Source organism: Oncorhynchus mykiss, unplaced genomic scaffold, assembly GCF_013265735.2.
Source record: "Oncorhynchus mykiss isolate Arlee unplaced genomic scaffold, USDA_OmykA_1.1 un_scaffold_216, whole genome shotgun sequence".
In the NCBI taxonomy this organism is placed as follows: Eukaryota; Metazoa; Chordata; class Actinopteri; order Salmoniformes; family Salmonidae; genus Oncorhynchus; species Oncorhynchus mykiss.
In genome coordinates this window covers 209725-230777 of record NW_023493686.1, presented here as the reverse complement: position 1 = coordinate 230777, position 21053 = coordinate 209725, and the positions used below count along the sequence as shown (strand labels likewise).

The 21053-nt window shown below is 43.1% G+C and overlaps 1 protein-coding gene and 1 pseudogene across 4 annotated transcripts in view; both read right to left on the bottom strand.

The window, feature by feature from the left end:
- Positions 1 to 15328, bottom strand: part of LOC110485371 (zinc finger protein 501-like) — a 37863-nt gene extending 22535 nt beyond the window's left edge. Inside the window, exons 1-3 of one of the 4 annotated variants that reach the window (XM_036973009.1) lie at positions 14409 to 15328; positions 4345 to 4684; positions 815 to 4190 (exon numbers count right to left, since the gene is read on the bottom strand). In XM_036973009.1, coding sequence (XP_036828904.1) covers positions 3052 to 4190; positions 4345 to 4678 — 1473 coding nt within the window. In that variant the 5' untranslated portion in view covers positions 4679 to 4684; positions 14409 to 15328 and the 3' untranslated portion in view covers positions 815 to 3051. Of the gene's footprint in view, positions 1 to 814; positions 4191 to 4344; positions 4685 to 5949; positions 6197 to 7026; positions 7138 to 14408 lie in introns of those variants that run through there. The other 3 variants (XM_036973006.1, XM_036973007.1, XM_036973008.1) reach the window with 3 other exon arrangements.
- The window catches only part of LOC110485367, a 29072-nt pseudogene continuing 18072 nt past the window's right edge, over positions 10054 to 21053 (bottom strand).

Below are 21053 nucleotides of genomic sequence, written 5' to 3'. Positions count from 1 at the left end.
TGTTTCTCAGGGTCAGAGTCCTTTAGGTGCCTTTTGACAAACTCCAAGCGACCTGTCATGTGCCTTTTACTGAGGAGTGGCTTCTGTCTGGTCATTCTACCATAAAGGCCTGATTGGTGGAGTGCTGCAGAGATCGTTGTCCTTCTGGAAGGTTCTCCAATCTCCACAGAGGAACTGGTGCTCTGTCAGAGTGACCATCGGGTTCTTGGTCACCTCCCTGACCAAGGCACTTCTACACCAATTGCACAGTTTGTTCAGGCGGCCAGCTCTAGGAAGAGTCTTGGTGGTTCCAGACTTCTTCCATTTAAGAATGATGGAGGCCACTGTGTTCTTAGGGACCTTCAATGCTGCAGAAATGTTTTGGTGCCCTTCCCCAGATCGGTGCCTCGACACAATCCTGTCTCGGAGCTCTACGGACAATTCCTTCGACCTCATGACTTGGTTTTTGCTCTGACATGCACTGTCAACTGTGGGACCTTATATAGACAGGCGTGTGCCTTTCCAAATCATGTCCAATCAATTGAATTTACTACAAGTGAACTCCTCCAATCAAGTTGTAGAAACATCTCAAGAATGATCAATGGAAACCGGATGCACCTGAGCTCAATTGAGTCTCATAGCAAAGGGTTTGAATACTTATGTAAATAAGGTATCTGTTTTCTATTTTTAATACATTTGCAAAAATGTTTTAAAAAAAAGACTGTTTTTCGCTTTGTCATTATGGAGTATTGTGTGTAGATTTTAGTATTTTATTTGATCAGTTTTAGAATAAAGCTGTAACGTAACAATGTGGACAAAGTTAAGCGGTCTGAATACTTTCTGAATGCACCGTACAGTGATACGATAAGGTCAATGTCAGACAGACCGTTCCCATTCAGACTCATGCCAAAGCAGCCCCACACAATGATAAACCAACCTAATCACACCACCTGGAAGGTGGAGAACCTGAGGAACAATACCATAGGAATAGAATCCATAGAAAGGGCTTGGAACCATAGAATTAGGAATTGGAACACTAGAATATAATTCGCCTTCTTATGATGGTATTAAAAGGACAGCTCATTTTGGTCAACCATGGTTTGCCAGTGCTGTGATAAGATAGTGTAAAACAATGAATTTGACAATTATCTGCAGTTTTTTAGCGAGCTAGCCAGCTAGCCAGACAGTTTTAGAGGAATAATTCCATAAATGTTTCTAAAGAACTACCAATATGCCGACATTCCATTCAAACAATGCAGTCAATCCACAGCCAGACACTGACTGAAACCTGTTGATGATGGGACTTAGACAAGTTGTAAATGAAGTACTGATATTGTATCATATAATTGCACTCACAGATTTCCTAGAAAACACAAATTGAGACATTTATGGTCTGTTTACATTGATTTTAGAGGTTATAATAATTTTTAAATAAAATCCTTATGAACCGTTTTTATAATTCTATGAACATTTTAATTCATTCAATTCTATTACACATTTTCTGATCTCACATGCCTTAATTGTATGTTCCTGTATAAGTAAAAGCAGGAAATGCATCACCTACTGCCATTCATACCAATCATTTTATTTTTTATTTAACCTTTATTTGACTAGGCAAGTCAGTTAAGAACAATTTATTATTTACAATGACGGCCAAACCTTAACCCGGACGACGCTGGGCCAATTGTGCGCCGACCTATGGGACTCCCAATCACGGCCGGTTGTGACACAGCCTGGAATCAAATCATGGTCTGTAGTGACACCTAACATTGAGATGCATTGTCTCAGATCGCTGCACCACTCGGGAGCCCTAATTAGACTGGGTTGGATTCTCCCTGACCAGAAAGGGCCAATTTCGGGCCATTCTGGATTTTTGTAGGGTTTATGACTTAGCCCCTCAATTCATTTAATAGGATCTCTATGCTTGGAACCGCTATTAGTTAAGTTAATTTAACATTTATAAAAACTTCAAGGGGGCATACTGCACTGTACAGCCTTACCTATGGATTGTGGATCAATGAAACGGGTTATCAGCCAACTCAGTGACACCCACAGATTACAATTCTAAAGAGTGTACACAAATATTAGCGTCATAGCTCTTATTGCGGGACTTTGACTGTGGGAATTCACCTCACTATTCAGCCCATAATGTGTATTGAACGTTTGTATGGCACTGTACAGCCTTCCCTATGGAGTGCGCACCCATGAAATGGGGTATCAGCCTACTCCGTGACACCCACAGAACAACTCTGTAGACTGTACACGGCTCTGAGTGCGGGACTACATGCACACATTGTAGCAAATTCACATCAATACGATTCATAAAGCAGGATAATCTCACATCTTCCATTTTGTTAGGAAGTCATGGTGATGTGTTGCTCCAATAACATGTGAGGTGGTTTGACCGTTTTAGCAGTTCATCACGGTTCCACTGGATGGAAGAAAGCAACTTTTTACTGTTTTTATTAAGGGTCGATAGTTTCATCTTGTGGTTGAACGGAGCTACTACACCCACTGTATTCATCCACTTCACTGACCTCTCTTCAATCAGGTCAGTTGGGTGGTGGCAATTCAACCAGGCATCCTGAACGATGCCCAAACTTAGCACTAACAAGCAAGAAAATTAAGGTAATGTAATCAATTTGCACAAATAAAACGTTCTCAAAAGGAGAGTAGCTGTCAGTGTTGTAGTACTCGAGACCAGGACTCACGATTTTCATGACTCATGACTCGACTCTCACATGGACTCGGACTCCACCTGTTGTGACTTAGTTGTCAGAAGTCTCTCTCTTTTGCATAATTCAACATATCTATTTAGCCTAACAAATGTGCAACACTAGCTAGGTTTTCATCCAATTGAAGACAGATTTTCATGTGAATATTTTAAAACCCACATCAATAAAATGTTTCCCACCAAACAGACAGATAACAAAACAGTGCATGATGACAGAGATAAAACATAAAAGCTACTTTCCCATTTAAGGTTTGATGTAACAAATAAAAATCTTACTTTTTAAAACGTTTTTTTTACTCACACAAAAAGGTTAGATGGAAACCTGGTTAATGTAAATATTAATTAGATGTAGATGCCCAGCTTGGCAACACAATTATAAGGCCGTGGTCTGGCACTGCACTGTGCTTTGCCTTCTGATGTTCCTTCAGGCTTTGTTTCCATTTAAAACAATTCCCACACTGATCACAGCTGTACGGTTTCTCTCCCGAGTGTCTTCTCTGGTGTTGCTTTAGATTTCCTTTCTCATTGAAGCTCTTCCCACATTGGGAGCAGTGGAAAGGCTTCTCCTCTCTGTGTACTCTCCAATGTTTATTTAGGTCTCTTACCCAACTGAAGCTCTTCCCACATTGGGAGCAGTGGTGTGGCTTCTCTCCACTGTGTATTCTCAGGTGACTCTGAAGGCTTCCTTCCAATTTAAAACTCTTTCCACAGTCAGAGCAGTGGTGAGGCTTCTTTCCTGTGTGCGTTAGCTGGTGCCCCTTCAGAAGTAATGACTGACTGAAACTCTTCCCACACTGATCACAGCTGTATGGCTTCTCCCCTGTGTGTATTTTCTGATGTTCCTTTAGATTTCCTCCCTTGCTGAAGCTCTTTCCACACTCAGAGCAGTGGAAAGTCCTATCTCTTGTGTGTATTCTTTGGTGTTTATTTCGACTTTCTTCATCACTGAAGCTCTTCCCACAATGGGAGCAGTGAAAAGGCTTCGCCCCTGTGTGTATTTTCTGGTGTCGCTTCAAATTGAATGACGAACCAAATGTCTTCCCACACTGGGAGCAGTGGAAAGGCTTCTCCCTTGTGTGTATTCTCTGGTGATACTTTAAGGCGTCTACATGACAGAACCTCTTACTACACTGGGAGCAGTGGTACGACTTCTTTCCTGTGTGAGTAAGCTGGTGCATCTTCAAGCTGCTTGGTGTCTGAAATCTCTTGCCACATTGACCACACGGGTACATCTTCTTTGTTTTGAGAGTCTGTTTGTGTGGTAGGAGGTGAGTTGGACAAATAACACTGCCTCTGCAATCTGAGCAGGGGTGGGGCCTACAAGTGTGTCTTCTCAACTCCTCTGGATCATAGAAACTAGTGAAGCAGTCCATGCAGTGGTGATGTTTCTGTCTTGAGTTCCTCCGTCTGTGTTGTTTATGGTTTCCTGATGCTGTGGAACTGGGCTCACTGTCTGAACCTGGGTTGTAGCTCTCTCCTGTGGGAATATGGACATATATATGGGGTTAGGATTAAAAAGGGAACATTGAAAGGGGCTTTAAAAAACTTTTGATGCAAGCAGAAGCCCTACAATGGTTTGGGAATCTCCTGTAGCCACCAAGTCACCAACTTCTCTCCACACCTGAACTTACCTGGGTCACTGATACTATCTACTGCTGCCTCCTCTTCCCTTAGATCTGGAGCAGACACTTCACTGTTCTCCTCCTCTTCTTCTTTGACTGTTCTCTCCCCATGCTCTTCTTTGACTGCCATCTCCACCTCCTCTTTGACTGCTCTCTGATCAACCTCTATCTCCTCCTGGATTCCTCTCTCCTCCCATTCCTCTTTGACAATCACATTAAGTTCCAGTGTTTGACTGCAGTCCTCCAGCTTCACTGAGACCATCTCTGGACCCTGCTGTGAGCTTCTCTGGTCTGGAACACCACAGCCAGAACCCAGGGACTCTGTGGACTTCTGTTCAGACATGGAAGGCTAGAGATGGATCCAAAAGAGGAAATACATTTAAGGTGAGTTTCACTAAATACTGGAGCAGCTTCGCTAGTAAAATGATAGCTAGACCATGCAAAATATTCCATGCACTAGGAATATCTGCTAATAAATTCAACTTGCTAGCTCACGTTGCTGTGGCGATGGGAACAATACGGTGTCAAGTCCGATTCAAAAGTCGAACACGCACGAGATGGCTCGCGTGAGCAAACACTGAGTGGATGGGTGGGATTCAGAGATAGATGGGAGGGGTTTATGGTAGCTGAAGGATGGTATTAAAAACGTGTCTACCTCCTAACCACGAGGCTACCTGCTTCTAACCACGAGGCTACCTGCCTCTAACCACGAGGCTACCTGCCTCTAACCACGAGGATACCTGCCTCTAACCACGAGGATACCTGCCTCTAACCACGAGGATACCTGCCTCTAACCACGAGGATACCTGCCTCTAACCACGAGGATACCTGCCTCTAACCACGAGGCTACCTGCCTCTAACCACGAGGATACCTGCCTCTAACCACGAGGATACCTGCCTCTAACCACGAGGATACCTGCCTCTAACCACGCGGATACCTGCCTCTAACCACGAGGATACCTGCCTCTAACCACTGCCGCCCCAGGGCTACCTCAGTTTGGGAATACTTGCTCTACACCAACTCGAGCCGCCTACACGCCTGACCCCCACCAGTCTAGTCAATAACTAAAATCTCTCCCCAACACGACTCCATGTTTTTGTTTTATGTATCAAAGGGAAAGGTTTGGAAAACAAAAGTTGAATGAAAACACACATACACCTAAACATCAACACACACAAACAGTACACCCTCCATATAATTAATCCCATAGGCCTAATGGTACTGTAGAGATCTTTTTACTTGCACACAATATAGCTGGGTCTCCCCCGTCCTGCCCCTAGGGGTCCACCGCCCTGCCCCTAGGGGTCCACCGCCCTGCCCCTAGGGGTCCACCGCCCTGTAGTGCCCCAACCCCACTCAGTTTTAGGATCCTCTACTAAACCCCCTCCTTAACTTAGGTACAATGCTCTCAGTTAAACCAGAGACTGTACAGCAAATGAAATCACCTTGGCTTTTGCTTCATGGTTAATTAGCTTCCTAGCAAGCTGACAAACTAGCTTGCCTCATCATTAGCCTGTTTAATAAGAGAAGACCAAATAATTACTTCAATTTCAACATTGAAATCATTGTTGATTAGCTAGCTGGTTTCTCTACTGAAAAACAATCGTACTTACCTCATTAACTTCACTTTTTACCTTCCCATTTCCTCTTTATTGTAAAAAAAAATCTGGTTGGAGAGCAGTCAAGCCGTAATTGTTCCAAAAACATGACCTTATTGTGTTCCAGTAAACTACTACAGGCTCTGTTGAAAATGATAGTAAGCAGTTGGAAGAGCAAACTGGACAACAGTTAAAATTGAATTAAAACATTTGGTGTGAGGGAGAAAGGACGTCCATGTGGGGAGGTGGGTTATTTGTGAGAGTGCAGTGATTTCTGACTCTTCATGTAGTAAGTATTTCTTCAGATGAACACATCTCTGCTCTGGAATGAATTTACTGCCTGCGGAAACGCAGTTGTGCTCGCTCGAAGTCACACTGGCAAGATCTCAAGTTTAATTTGTGCTTGCAGGACCACCGTTATTCTCCGTTGACTCAAGTGTTCGCTCATGAAATGATGTTTCAACGCCTGTTCGACTTTTGAAACGGATTTGACACCAAACAACTATAGTCATGTGGAGCTATTATTGGTTTAGCTTACTGACCAGTCCTTGATCACGAATCTCAGTTCCATTACACAGAAGAGTTATCGCTTTAGCTTACTGACGCATTTTACTGTCACCTTTCTCACTAGCAAGGGACGATATCTAGTTAGATAGCTAGCTAAATTACGAGGAATATATTTTACAGTAAACGAGATCTAATACGGACATTTGATTTGTAATCAGTAAATTACTAATGATCTGATTATTACTGAAATGATGTTAGCTAGCTAGCCTCCTTGGCTACCTAACAAACGACCTAGCTAGCCATGCTACATTACTAGCTAGTGGTCCGGGTTGCCAATGGATTTGTCATCTTAAAGATGAACACTTCATATATTTGACATTATTGTCTTGATAACTAATATGGTAATTCACAACACACACCGCGTCTTGAAGATAAACAAACGTGCTTGCTAGTTAGCGTCTTATGGCTAGTTAGCAAGCTAATTGTTGACACAATGTTAATTGGGTGGACAAATAATCCGACTCCTAAGTGATGCTTTCTGTATTTGGAAACATTCTATAACATGTTAGAAAGATAGATTTTTACCTTGACACTTGATTTTGAAAGTTGACAGCTCTTGTTGGTGTCGCTAAGTTAGCTAGAGACCCTTTTACGGCAATGTGAACCCAGCGACATTAACCACGCGATCATACGGACTACATTTCAAAATAAAAGTCCTCCTGGAAAAATCTGCGACAGCCAGAAGAGAAAATTTGCCACCCCTTAAGAGTCTGGTTCCTCTTGGTTCCTGCCTTCTAGGGAGTTTTTCTTAGCCTCTGTGCTTCTGCATCTGCATTGATTGCTCTTTGGGGTTTTGGCTGAGCATCTGTATAGCACTGTAATTAGCTTTTATTTTGTATTTTATTTTTACATTTGATTTATCTACACGTTTGCTTCTGTACCATTTACACTAAAGCAGTTATCCCTATACAGCTGTTTGCTACTGTACCATTTACACTAAAGCAGTTATCCCTATACAGCTGTTTGCTTCTGTACCATTTACACTAAAGCAGTTATCCCTATACAGCTGTTTGCTACTGTACCATTTACACTAAAGCAGTTATCCCTATACAGCTGTTTGCTACTGGACTGTTAATTCTATAGAAGTTGTCTCCATTAAAGGGGTGTGATTTGCAGTGCTGTAAAAAATACTTTGAAGTACTACTTAATTCGTTTTTTGTGAGTATCTGTACTTTACTTTTACTTCACTACATTCCTAAAGAAAATTGTGTATTTTTTACTCCATAGTTTTTCCCTGACACTCAAAAGTACTTGTTACATTTTGACAAGAAAATTGTCCAACTCACACTTTGTGTGTTGGAGTGTGCCCCTGGCTATCTGTAAATAAAGGAAATTGTGCCATCTGGTTTGCTTAATATAACATTTGAAATGATTTATACTAGCAATTCTATTTATACCTTTGACACTTAAGTATATTAAAAACCAAATACTATTAGACTTTTACTCAAGTAGTATTTTACTGGGTAACTTTCACTTAAGTCATTTTCTGTTAAAGCATCTTTACTTTTAGTCAAGTATGACAACTGGGTACTTTGTCCACCACCTGTGATTTGGAGTCCTCAGACACTGCACCAATAGGATCTGGTTGTGTCTATATCAGGACGTTTTTTTGTGTGTGAAAAATCAAGTCAAATGTTACCAAAACTGTATTTTCATTACAGCCATTTGTTACCGTACTGTTGGAACAAGTTGTTTCCAATAAGGGAGGGTGATTTGGAATCCCCAGACTCTCTGCTAATAGGATCCAGTGTCTTACCATCAAAGTTTGTGTTTGTTTAGTTCTGCGGATCGCTACGGCCTTGTTGAAAACACACATTCCTGTGAAAAAGCAGGTGGTAAAAAAACTAAATGACACGTTAGAGACGGTGTTGACTGACAAACAGGTGTTGACTGACAAACGGGCGTTGACTGACAAACGGGCGTTGACTGACAAACGGGCGTTGACTGACTAACGGGCGTTGACTGACTAACGGGCGTTGACTGACTAACGGGCGTTGACTGACTAACGGGCGTTGACTGACTAACGGGCGTTGACTGACTAACGGGCGTTGACTGTCATATAATTGACATGGATGGATGTGCATAGCAACAAGCTGATGGAACCCATTGTCTGCATGGTGAATAAAACCAAAATACAAACGTGCTTATCTTGTCATTATTTTATTTTGTACTTTACATTATACCCTGCATTATAGTAGATCACTGGTTAATACAGACAACAGCCTTCCCTTATGTCTGTCCTCTACTTTTTAAAATCAGGTCATTATTATTATTATTATTAGTGATGTTTTTACCTTTATTTGACCTGGGAAGACATATTGAGACCTAGGTCTCTCTTTCCAATGTGCCCTGTATAATACAATATAAATATACACATATATACAAACACAGTCATGGGAAGTAAAACATCACAAATCACCCAGAGAAAGTGTTACATTAAGCAGATACGTGGGCAGTCTGGTGAAATTGCATAAATGATGCACATAACATGTTCCAGAGAAGTGTGTGTCTTGCTGGTAATGGAAGTTTAGTTCAGAAAGTAAATTGACTTTATGCAGATAGAAACGGAATGGATTTCTGCAGGATATGATCCACGTGCTGGAACTCTTTAGTACATTTCCATATGAGAATATTATAAGTGAACTTCCAAGTGTGACAGAATAATAACCTGTTGTAGAGCGGTAACACTCACAGCCAGTCGCACATCCTGCTCACTGGATACCGGTTTTCAATTCCTGTGTCCACCAGTTTCCTGTGTCCACCCTACCAGTTTCCTGTGTCCACCCTACCAGTTTCCTGTGTCCACCCTACCAGTTTCCTGTGTCCACCCTACCAGTTTCCTGTGTCCACCCTACCAGTTTCCTGTGTCCACCCTACCAGTTTCCTGTGTCCACCCTATCAGTTTCCTGTGTCCACCCTATCAGTTTCCTGTGTCCACCCTACCAGTTTCCTGTGTCCACCCTACCAGTTTCCTGTGTCCACCCTACCAGTTTCCTGTGTCCACCCTATCAGTTTCCTGTGTCCACCCTATCAGTTTCCTGTGTCCACCCTACCAGTTTCCTGTGTCCACCCTACCAGTTTCCTGTGTCCACCCTACCAGTTTCCTGTGTCCACCCTACCAGTTTCCTGTGTCCACCCTACCAGTTTCCTGTGTCCACCCTACCAGTTTCCTGTGTCCACCCTACCAGTTTCCTGTGTCCACCCTACCAGTTTCCTGTGTCCACCCTACCAGTTTCCTGTGTCCACCCTACCAGTTTCCTGTCGTCTCCTGTGTTTTGGCTGTCTAAATAAAGTGTTAGAAGATCAAATATATATTTTAAAAGAGGTTTAACAGAATAACAAAAAAAAGACAGTCAGTCAATATTAGTCAGATATGTAGATGCCCAGCTTGGCAACTCCATTATAAGGCTAGAGTTGGGCACTGCACTGTGCTTTGCCTCCGTATGTTCCTTCAGGCTTTGTTTCCATTTAAAACAAATCCCACACTGATCACAGTTGTACGGTTTCTCTCCTGAGTGTCTTCTCTGGTGTTGCTTAAGATTTCCTTTTTCACTAAAGGTCTTCCCACATTGGGAGCAGTGGAAAGGCTTCTCCCCCGTGTGTCTTCTCTGGTGTCGCTTCAAAAATAATGACCGACCGAAAGTCTTCCCACACTGAGAGCATTGGAAAGACTTCTCCCTTGTGTGTATTCTCTGGTGTTTCTTTAGGTCTACTGCCTGACTGAAAGCTTTCCCACATTGGGAGCAGTGGTGGGGCTTCTCTCCATTGTGTATTCTCTGATGACTCTGAAGGCTTCCTTCCAATTTAAAACTTTTTCCACAATGAGAGCAGTGGTGAGGCTTCTTTCCTGTGTGCGTTAGCTGGTGTCTTTTCAAAAGTGATGACTGACTGAAATCCTTCCCACACTGGGAGCAGTTGAAAGGCTTTTCTCCTGTGTGAGTTAGCTGGTGTCTCTTTAGGACTCCTGTTTGACTGAAACTCTTCCCACACTGATCACAGCTGTATGGCTTTTCCCCTGTGTGTATTCTCTGATGTTTCTTTAGTTCTCTTAACCGACTGAAGCTTTTACCACATTGGGAGCAGTGGAAAGGCTTCTCCCCTGTATGTATTTTCTGGTGCTCCTTTAGATTTGCTTCTATACTGAAGCTCTTCCCACACTCAGAGCAGTGGTAAGGCTTCTCTCCTGTGTGTATTCTCTGATGTTTCTTTAGGTCTCCTGTCTGACTGAAGCTCTTTCCACACTGGGAGCAGTGGAAAGGTTTCTCCCCTGTGTGTATTTTCTGGTGTCTCTTCAAATTGAATGACCAACCGAAAGTCTTCCTACACTGAAAGCAGTGGTACGACTTCTTTCCTGTGTGAGTAAGCTGGTGCATCTTCAAGCTGCTTGGGGTCTGAAATCTCTTCCCACATTGACCACACGGGTACATCTTTATTTTGAGACTTTGTTGGTGTGATTTGAGGTGAATCGGACAAATAAAACTGCCTCTGCAATCTGAGCAGGGGCGGGGCCTACAAGTGTGCCTTTTCAACTCCTCTGGATCATAGAAACTAGTGAAGCAGTCCATGCAGTGGTGATGTTTCTGTCTTGAGTTCCTCCGTCTGTGTTGTTTATGGTTTCCTGATGCTGTGGAACTGGGCTCACTGTCTGAACCTGGGTTGGAGATCTCTCCTGTGGGAATATGGACAGATATGGGGTTAGAATCAGGAACAGAGCATTAAAAAAAAGGTATAACAATATTTTGAAGATAAATACACAACGCAGAGACAGAGGACGAGAGGTCAATGCAGTACTAAAGGTTAAGAGGACAAAGTCAACAGAGCATTAACGATCAATGGGGACTTATCAATGGAAATAGTTGGTTTTCAGTTCAACATCTGTTAGGAATGTCAGTCTTGAAATCATAGCTACGTGTGGCACTTTCTCATAGGTCCAACCTCAAATAGGATACTTGTTATTTTGCCCATTGGCTAAATTGGTCAACCACAGGCTAGGGCTGGGTTACAAAGTACACCCTGTCCCTTTGTTCTGTGGAGAGAATCACTGAGGAGAGAATCACTGAGGAGAGAATCACTGAGGAGAGAATCACTGAGGAGAGAATCACTGGAGAGAATCACTGCACTGAGGAGAGAATCACTGAGGAGAGAATCACTGAGGAGAGAATCACTGAGGAGAGAATCACTGGAGAGAATCACTGGAGAGAATCACTGCACTGAGGAGAGAATCACTGAGGAGAGAATCACTGAGGAGAGAATCACTGAGGAGAGAATCACTGAGGAGAGAATCACTGGAGAGAATCACTGCACTGAGGAGAGAATCACTGAGGACAGGGGAGAATGAACATCTACCTCCCCGCACAGTTCGTCCTCTTTGAATAAGAATAAACCTATTGCCCTCCCCCTGATTTGCTTCGGGGGTTTGTGTTATTGAAGAGTAACATCAATGCTAACAGGGGGTTTGTGTTATTGAAGAGTAACATCAATGCTAACAGGGGGTTTGTGTTATTGAAGAGTAACATCAATGCTAACAGGGGGCTTTAAAAGACTTGATGCCAGCAGAAGCACTATAATAGTTCTGGAATCGTGTAGTCATAGTAACAATAGTTCTGGAATCCCCTGGGGCCACCGAGGCTCCTCCCTCTCTGTGTACTCCACACCTGAACTTACCTGGGTCACTGATACTATCTACTTCTTTAGTTCCTAGATGTTGAGCAGCTTCTTCCTTGTTCTCTTCTGCTATCACTGATCTTTCCTCCACCTCTTCTTTGATGCTTATATCCTCCTCCTCCTCCTCCTCTTCTTCTTCTTCTTTGACTGTTCTCTCATGCTCTTCTTTGACTGCCATCTCTACTTCCTCTTTGACTTCTCTCTTTTCCATTTCCTCTTTGACTTCTCTCTTTTCCATTTCCTCTTTGACTGCTCTCTGATCCACCTCTTTTACTTCTATCTCCTCCTTGATTCCTCTCTCCTCCTCCTCCTCTTTGGCAATCACATTAAGTTCCAGTGTTTGACTGCAGTCCTCCAGCTTCACTGAGACCATCTCTGGACCCTGCTGTGAGCTTCTCTGGGCTGGAACACCACAGTCAGAACCTGGGGACCCTGTGGACTTGGATACAGACATGGAAGTCTACAGATGGATTCAAAAGAGGAAGCACAATAAGTGAAAGGTGAGTTTCAGAAAATCCATAATAAAGGGATAAACCATGCAAAATATATGTACTAGGAATCTCTGCTTTAAAATGTATCTAGCAAGCTAACGTTGCCATGGCGAAAGCAATGATAGCTTTATAGCTACTTGTGTGTCATGAACAACAGAGTGAGCAACAATAGTGGAATCGGTGTTTCACCTTCAAATTAAAAGTCCCCCAAAGGAACTGATGCAAACATGTGCAAATAGTGGAATCCTGCCACAATTGGAAAAAATAATGCTAAACAAGTTTGGAATGTTGTTTAATAAATTCAACAAGACAATAAGTTTTTAATTTGACCCCCCCAAAAAAATCTGTTGAAATCACATTGTGAACGTATAGACTTCAACATTGCATTGGGGGCACAGCCTTACATATGGATCTTGGGTCCATGAAATGGTGTGACACCCACAGATTACAATTCTGAAGAATTAACACAAATATTAACATCGTAGCTCTAATTGATGGACTTTAATTGTGAGAAATCACCTCCCCAGTCAGTCTATTGTGTGTATTGGACATTCATATTGCCATGTAGAACCAGGGTCTGTAGTGACGCATCTAGCACTGAGATGCAGTGCCTTCTAGCACTGAGATGCAGTCCCTTCTAGCACTGAGATGCAGTGCCTTCTAGAACTGAGATGCAGTGCCTTCTAGAACTGAGATGCAGTGCCTTCTAGAACTGAGATGCAGTGCCTTCTAGAACTGAGATGCAGTGCCTTCTAGAACTGAGATGCAGTGCCTTCTAGAACTGAGATGCAGTGCCTTCTAGAACTGAGATGCAGTGCCTTAGACCACTGCGCCACTCGGGAGCCCAATGACTTGACTTGAGATATTACCCTAATAAAAGTTCAGAAACTTTTGTGAAGGTCTGGTGAGGTATGGCTAGTATTAGGCTGTCTATGAAGACACCGCGCTCCACTGCTAGCTAAATCACGCGCAATATAGTTTAGTGGCAATCAGTAGAAACAATACAGTGGACTCCACGCCCCTGGTACAGGGAAAAGCTGAGGGGTGGTGCTGGAGAAATGTAACCACTTTCAAATTCAAATGCATTCATTATATCATAATTATAGTTTTAACCATGTTTTGAGGCTATACAGTATTTCCCCCCCCCCCCAAACGTTGGCATAAAACAAGGTTGTATGTTGGGTTCTAATGGGGTGCAACAGTTAAACTAAGCTCATGAGACATTTCAAGTTATATTCTTCAAGAATGAATGGAGGTATATATTTATAATTAATTTACAAGTCCAAGAATGGATGTAGCAACTGCTGATAACCCCTTTAAAGCAAAGGAGAACTAAAACCGACATTTAGTTTGTAATCGCCAAAACATGAACAATGGTTAATGAAATTAAGTTAGCCACCTTGTCTACCTAACAAAACGGCCTAGCTAGCCATGCTAACTAACTAGCTATTCAGGGTTGCCAACGGATTTGTCATCTTAAAGATGAACGATTCACACTTTATATATTTGAGAATGTATGTTAACAAATAATATGGTGATTCACAACACAGCGTCTTGAAAATCAACAAACTTGCTTTGATAGCTAGTTAGCTTGCTAACTAGCCATTATAAGCTAACGACGTAGCTAGCCAGATCAATAGGCTAATTGTTGAGACAACGTTGATCCAGTGGACGTGGACAAATAATCCGACAACTAAAATGATGTTGTGTATTTGGAAACGTTATAGAATATGTTAGAAAGCTTGATCTTACCTTGACACTTGATTTTGAAAGTTGACAGCTCTTGTTTTTGATGTAGCTAGCTAGCTAGAGACCACCCTGTATGAGAACGCGATATGTGCCGTCGCCGCGAGAATACATATTGGGAGTTCTCCTGACCGCCATGGCTGCGCTAAATGCGTATTTTGCGCAACTTAACTAAGTCTCTTTATGAATAGGATATTATATTTTACCCATTGGTTTGGAAGTAATAGAACATTTCAGATCATATGTGAAGCGGCTTGAAGACCCTTTCAGCACTGAAATCACGGTTCCACACTGACGAAAGAGAGCAACTTCTTCTTCTTTGGTATAATGGCGTCCGCAACAACGATGCTTGCATTCCGCCATCTACAGTACAGGTGGATAATAAAGATCCGAAAAACAAAAAAAGCGTGCTAATTTTTTTTATCCGCACAAACTATCAATAACGAAATGTTAATTAAACTAAATCTGCCTGCTTTCTGTTTTAAATCATTTCCCTACACAGGCTCAGACGGATCCTGTGATTGCAGGACATTTCCTGGCAACAGTAGTCCATGCAGTGCTTCTGCCGTTAAGTCTAGGAGGCCCAAAAACTTCTCGGCTGCTGATATGTTCTCCAGCTTCTTGGATACTTGTGCAGTACAATTAATAACTGTGGCTATAAATGCTACAAAATCCACCTTCTTCACAATAAGCGTATCCAGATCACTGAATTGATGAATAACACTGGCAACTGGTTGTGATGCATCCACCTCCATACCTTCAGAACTGTGGTCCTTTGACCCTTCAACTCTTCACCGCCTCCACGTAGGAGATTTGCTGTACAGCCCTGATCCTTGACACTTCAACCTCTTTCACCCTGACAGGGCACTCTGGGAATTCAGAAATATGATCTCCACCACAGTTACAACGTTTTACATTCAGACTCGTCAATAACATATTAATTCCGTCTGCAAACACTTGACACATGGTCAAACTGTTTACACTTCTTGCATTGGGTTTTGCACCAACGATCTTACCGCGTATCTTATATATCCCAACTTTACATAGGGTGGTAAATACTCAAACAAACTTAGCTCCTTTCCTCCATTCTCCAGACGGGTCAAGAGACGTGCATCAGCTGCTCCTGGATTGTTTTGCCTAAGATATTGATTATCAATGTCCAACGGGACTCCAGAGACAACACCTTTCACCGGTGCCCTGCTCTGAAAATCACAGCTGTTCACTTCATGCGTGGATAATTCTGCAAGCCACAATGTACACTCCTTTTGCTCTTTAGATACACACGATATTAACACCATACCGCTCCTGGTTACTATGACTACACGATATCAACACCATACCGCTCCTGGTTACTATGACTACACGATATCAACACCATACCGCTCCTGGTTACTATGACTACACGATATCAACACCATACCGCTCCTGGTTACTATGACTACACGATATCAACACCATACCGCTCCTGGTTACTATGACTACACGATATCAACACCATACCGCTCCTGGTTACTATGACTACACGATATCAACACCATACCGCTCCTGGTTACTATGACTACACGATATCAACACCATACCGCTCCTGGTTACTATGACTACACGATATCAACCCCATACCGCTCCTGGTTACTATGACTACACGATATTAACACCATACCGCTCCTGGTTACTATGACTACACGATATTAACACCATACCGCTCCTGGTTACTATGACTACACGATATCAACACCATACCACCCCTGGTTACTATGACTATACCACCCCTGGTTACTATGACTACACGATATCAACACCATACCGCTCCTGGTTACTATGACTACACGATATCAACACCATACCGCTCCTGGTTACTATGACTATACCACCCCTGGTTACTATGACTACATGATATCAACACCATACCGCTCCTGGTTACTATGACTACACGATATCAACACCATACCGCTCCTGGTTACTATGACTACACGATATTAACACCATACCACTCCTGGTTACTATGACTACACGATATCAACACCATACCGCTCCTGGTTACTATGACTACACAATATCAACACCATACCACCCCTGGTTACTATGACTACACAATATCAACCCCATACCACTCCTGGTTACTATGACTACACGATGTCAACCCCATACCACTCATGGTTACTATGACTACACGATATCAACCCCATACCACTCCTGGTTACTATGACTACACGATATCAACCCCATACCACCCCTGGTTACTATGACTATACCACCCCTGGTTACTATGACTACACGATATCAACACCATACCGCTCCTGGTTACTATGACTACATGATATCAACACCATACCGCTCCTGGTTACTATGACTACACGATATCAACACCATACCGCTCCTGGTTACTATGACTACACGATATCAACACCATACCGCTCCTGGTTACTATGACTACATGATATCAACACCATACCGCTCCTGGTTACTATGACTACACGATATCAACACCATACCGCTCCTGGTTACTATGACTACACGATATCAACACCATACCACCCCTGGTTACTATGACTACACAATTTCAACCCCATACCACTCCTGGTTACTATGACTACACGATGTCAACCCCATACCACTCATGGTTACTATGACTACACGATATCAACCCCATACCACTCCTGGTTACTATGACTACACGATATCAACCCCATACCACTCCTGGTTACTTTGACTACATGATATCAACCCCATACCACTCCTGGTTACTATGACTACACAATATCAACACCATACCACTCCTGGTTACTTTGACTACATGATATCAACCCCATACCACTCCTGGTTACTATGACTACACAATATCAACCCCATACCCCTCCTGGTTACTTTGACTACACGATATCAACCCCATACCACTCCTGGTTACTATGACTACACAATATCAACACCATACCACTCCTGGTTACTTTGACTACATGATATCAACCCCATACCACTCCTGGTTACTATGACTACATTCACTTTTCCTGAAGCCTTCTTCACCGTCCTCGTGACTTCAAAGGGGTTTCCCAAATAAACACCATTATCCAATAAGCAACGATTCATCACTCATATCCCACAACAATTGTATACATTTTTTTCTCTCCATTCTTGATTATGCTGTTGTCCACTAACTGTACTCAACGTGCTTTCAACTTCAAAACGACACTTCCGCCATCTTCCTCAACCTCCTTGGCTCGTCCATTTTAAGAAAGCAACTTCTTCTTCTATGTCCGTGAGGTCTCATCAAACACCGTCACCACTTTCCACTCCAACACATCACTACTCTTGCTTCCTACCTTTGACTACTAGACGCTCCAGTGCTTTCTGTACCAGGAGCTCTCCTCCTCTCTGTCTTTCCTCTGAAGCCCATTCAGATCCTTGACCCTCATCCTCCGGCTCCATATCATCAGAAAGGTGCCGCCATATTGACTGCACTCCAGCACAGCTGTTTCTTCTCCAGCCTTCTCTCAGTCTCTTCCATACTACCTCACCGCCATTTTAGTTCATCGAAAAGAAAAGGCAACTCCAGTGTTGCCAACTCCTCAGTAAGGAAAGTAGCTATTGGCTGTCCTAAAAGTCGATAAATGACGTCATCACCTATTTTGCATAATTGGCCGTGTGCATGTAATTGTGATGGGCACTGTAGGAGAGAGGAATAACATCATGGGAGAGACAAAAAGTTAGTAAAAAACACCCTAAATATGTTTAGAACTACTAATGAACTTTCTTCTGTCGATTCTTGTTTTTTTTATGTCACAATTCCAACCCTCCTTTATCCGGGCTTGGGACCGGCAAAAGTGACCCAAAAGAGAGAAGTTGGGGCACGCCTTCTACCATATGTTATTCAACCTGGGGCCCCTGATGCACGTTAGCATGAAGGCTATGCAGTACCTGACCTGTGGATGTAACTAGACATGGACACACACAGAGACACCCGAGCACACAGTGACACAAACACAGAGAAACCGGGGCACACAGAGACGCACACACAGAGACACACAAAGACACACACACACAGGCACGCAGAAACACACGGGCGCACAAAAACTAGTGATCAACTTCTAGTAGTTGATCAACTGTTTTGCAAGCAATTAGGCCTGTTGTTCTCTTTTGGGTAAATGGAGATTGATGTAGGAATTATAACAAAGGTTGGATAATCATTATTATCATAAACGTAGGCCTAGTGATCAAACAGATGTTTGTCGTTAAAGGAGGTCGCATAGCAGTCAAATGCACAGGAGGTTGGTGGCACCTTACGTGGGGAGGACGGGCTCGTGGTAATGGCTGGAATGGAATGGCTGGAATGGAATGGCTGGAATGGTATTAAATACATGGTTTCCAGGTGTTTGATACCATTGGCTCCGTTCCAGCCATTATTATGAGCCGTCCTCCCCTCAGCAGCCTCCACTGGTCAAATGATCAAGTGCCACAAAGAGGGACCCAGGCAAATTACAATTGGCCCAAAACAGAGCAGCACGGCTGCTGGCCTTTAAATGTACACTGAGCACTATAACATCAATCTCTCCTGGCTCAAAGTAGACGAGACATTGACTGCATCACTACTCGTCTTTGCACTGAGCGGTCTGTTCAAACGACTGGCACACCCATGTGTACCCCACAAGACAAGGTCTCTTCCCAGTCCCCAAGTCCAGAACAGACTATGGGAGGAGCACAGTACTACACACTGCCATTACTACATGGAACTCTATTCTCTATCAAGTAACTCATGCAAGCAGTAAAATCAGATTTAAAAAACATTCAACTACACCTTGTGGAACAACGTTAATTTGTGAAGAGCCACTCACAGGCTCACGCTACTGTAGCACACGTACTACACAAGTACACTACATGACCAAAAGTAAGTGGACACCTGCTCACTGAACATCTTATTCCAAAATCATGGGCATTAATATGGAATTGGCCTCCCCTTTGCTGCTATAACAGCCTCCACTCCTCTGATAAGGCTTTCTACTGCAGGAACATGTTTCCATTCAGCCACAAGAGCATTAGCGAGGCCGGGCATTGATGTTTGGCGATTAGGGCTCGCAGTCGGCGTTCCAATTCATCCCAAAGTGTGGTCGATGGGGTTGAGGTCAGGGCTCTGTGCAGGCCAGTCAAGTTCTTCCACACCGATCTCGACAAACCATTTCCGCATGGACCTTGCTTTGTGCACGGGGCCATTATCATACCTGTTGCCACGAAGTTGGAAGCACAGAATTCTCTAGAATGTAATTGTCTGCTGTAGTGATAATATTTCCCTTTACTGGAACTAAGTGACCTAGCCCGAACCATGAAAACTGCCCCAGACCATTATTCCTCCTCTATCAAACGTTATAGTTGGGACTATGCATTGGGGCAGGTAGCGTTCTCCTGGCATCCACTAAACCCAGATTAGTCCGTTGGACGGCCATGTGGTCTCGCATAATTCATCCCTTCAGATAACGCTGAGCTTTACACCACTCCAGCCAAAGCTCTGTACTGCACACGGTGATCTGCGGCTTGTGTGCAGCTGCTCGGCCGCGGAAACCCATTTCATGGAGCTCACGGCATACAGTTATTGTGCCGACGTTGCTTTCAGAGGCAGTTTGGAACTCGGTAGTGAGTGTTGCATACCGAGGACAGACTATTTTTTACGTGCTACGCGCTTCAGCGCTCTCCGGTCCCGTTCTGTGAGCTTGTGTGGCCTAACACTTCACAATAACAATCACTTACAGGTGACCGGTTTAGCTCTAGCAGGGTCAGAAATTTAACTGACTGACTTGTTTGAAAGGTGACATCCAATGACAGTGCTAGTTGAAAGTCACTGAGCCCTCAGTAGGGATATTCTACTGCCAATGTTTGTCTATGGAGATTGCATGGCGGTGTGCTCGGTTTTATACAGCTGTCAGCAACGGCGTGGCTGAAATAGCCAAATTCACTCATTTTAAGGAGTGTCCACATACTTTTGTATATATAGTGTATGTATGGTGGTACTAAACATGTATTGCAGATATGTAGTGGTGTAATAATGTTAAACGTACTGTTGTATTTTATATACACTTATATACTTCTTTGGACCCCAGGAAGAGTACCTGCTGCCTTGGCTAATGGGGATCCTTAATAAATACCATAAGCAGCATGTCTCCTATTCATTAGATTTTTATTATATAGAACTACCATAATCATATTGCAGACCATCTCTCTCCTTTTCTGACATGACTGGTTTATTCCCGCTACACTAACTAATATTAGGCTACCATTTATCCATCGCTCAATCAATAGCTGTGACGGAGAAGTCCGTCACTGGCAACGTTTGAGACACCACACACACACCTCCCTGCTCCATTATCACACAAGTTAACTTCGCTATCTTAGAACATACATTACACACTATTATTACCTCCCGTCAGCAACAGTTTATGGCATAAATAATATACAGACAAGCGTTCATGTTTAATTTAAGCAACGTTTATTGTACTTATCAATGTTATTGATGAGCACGTTGTTTGTTTGGTTCTGTTCCCCGCTCTCCGTCTCTGTAGCTTCCGGGTATGCTGGGATAAGGACCAGTTTAGGTAATCGGGCTGGCTTTGTAGTGCCTGTCCAGAATGGCAGGTTCACGTGAATGGGCATATTGGAAGACACCATGTC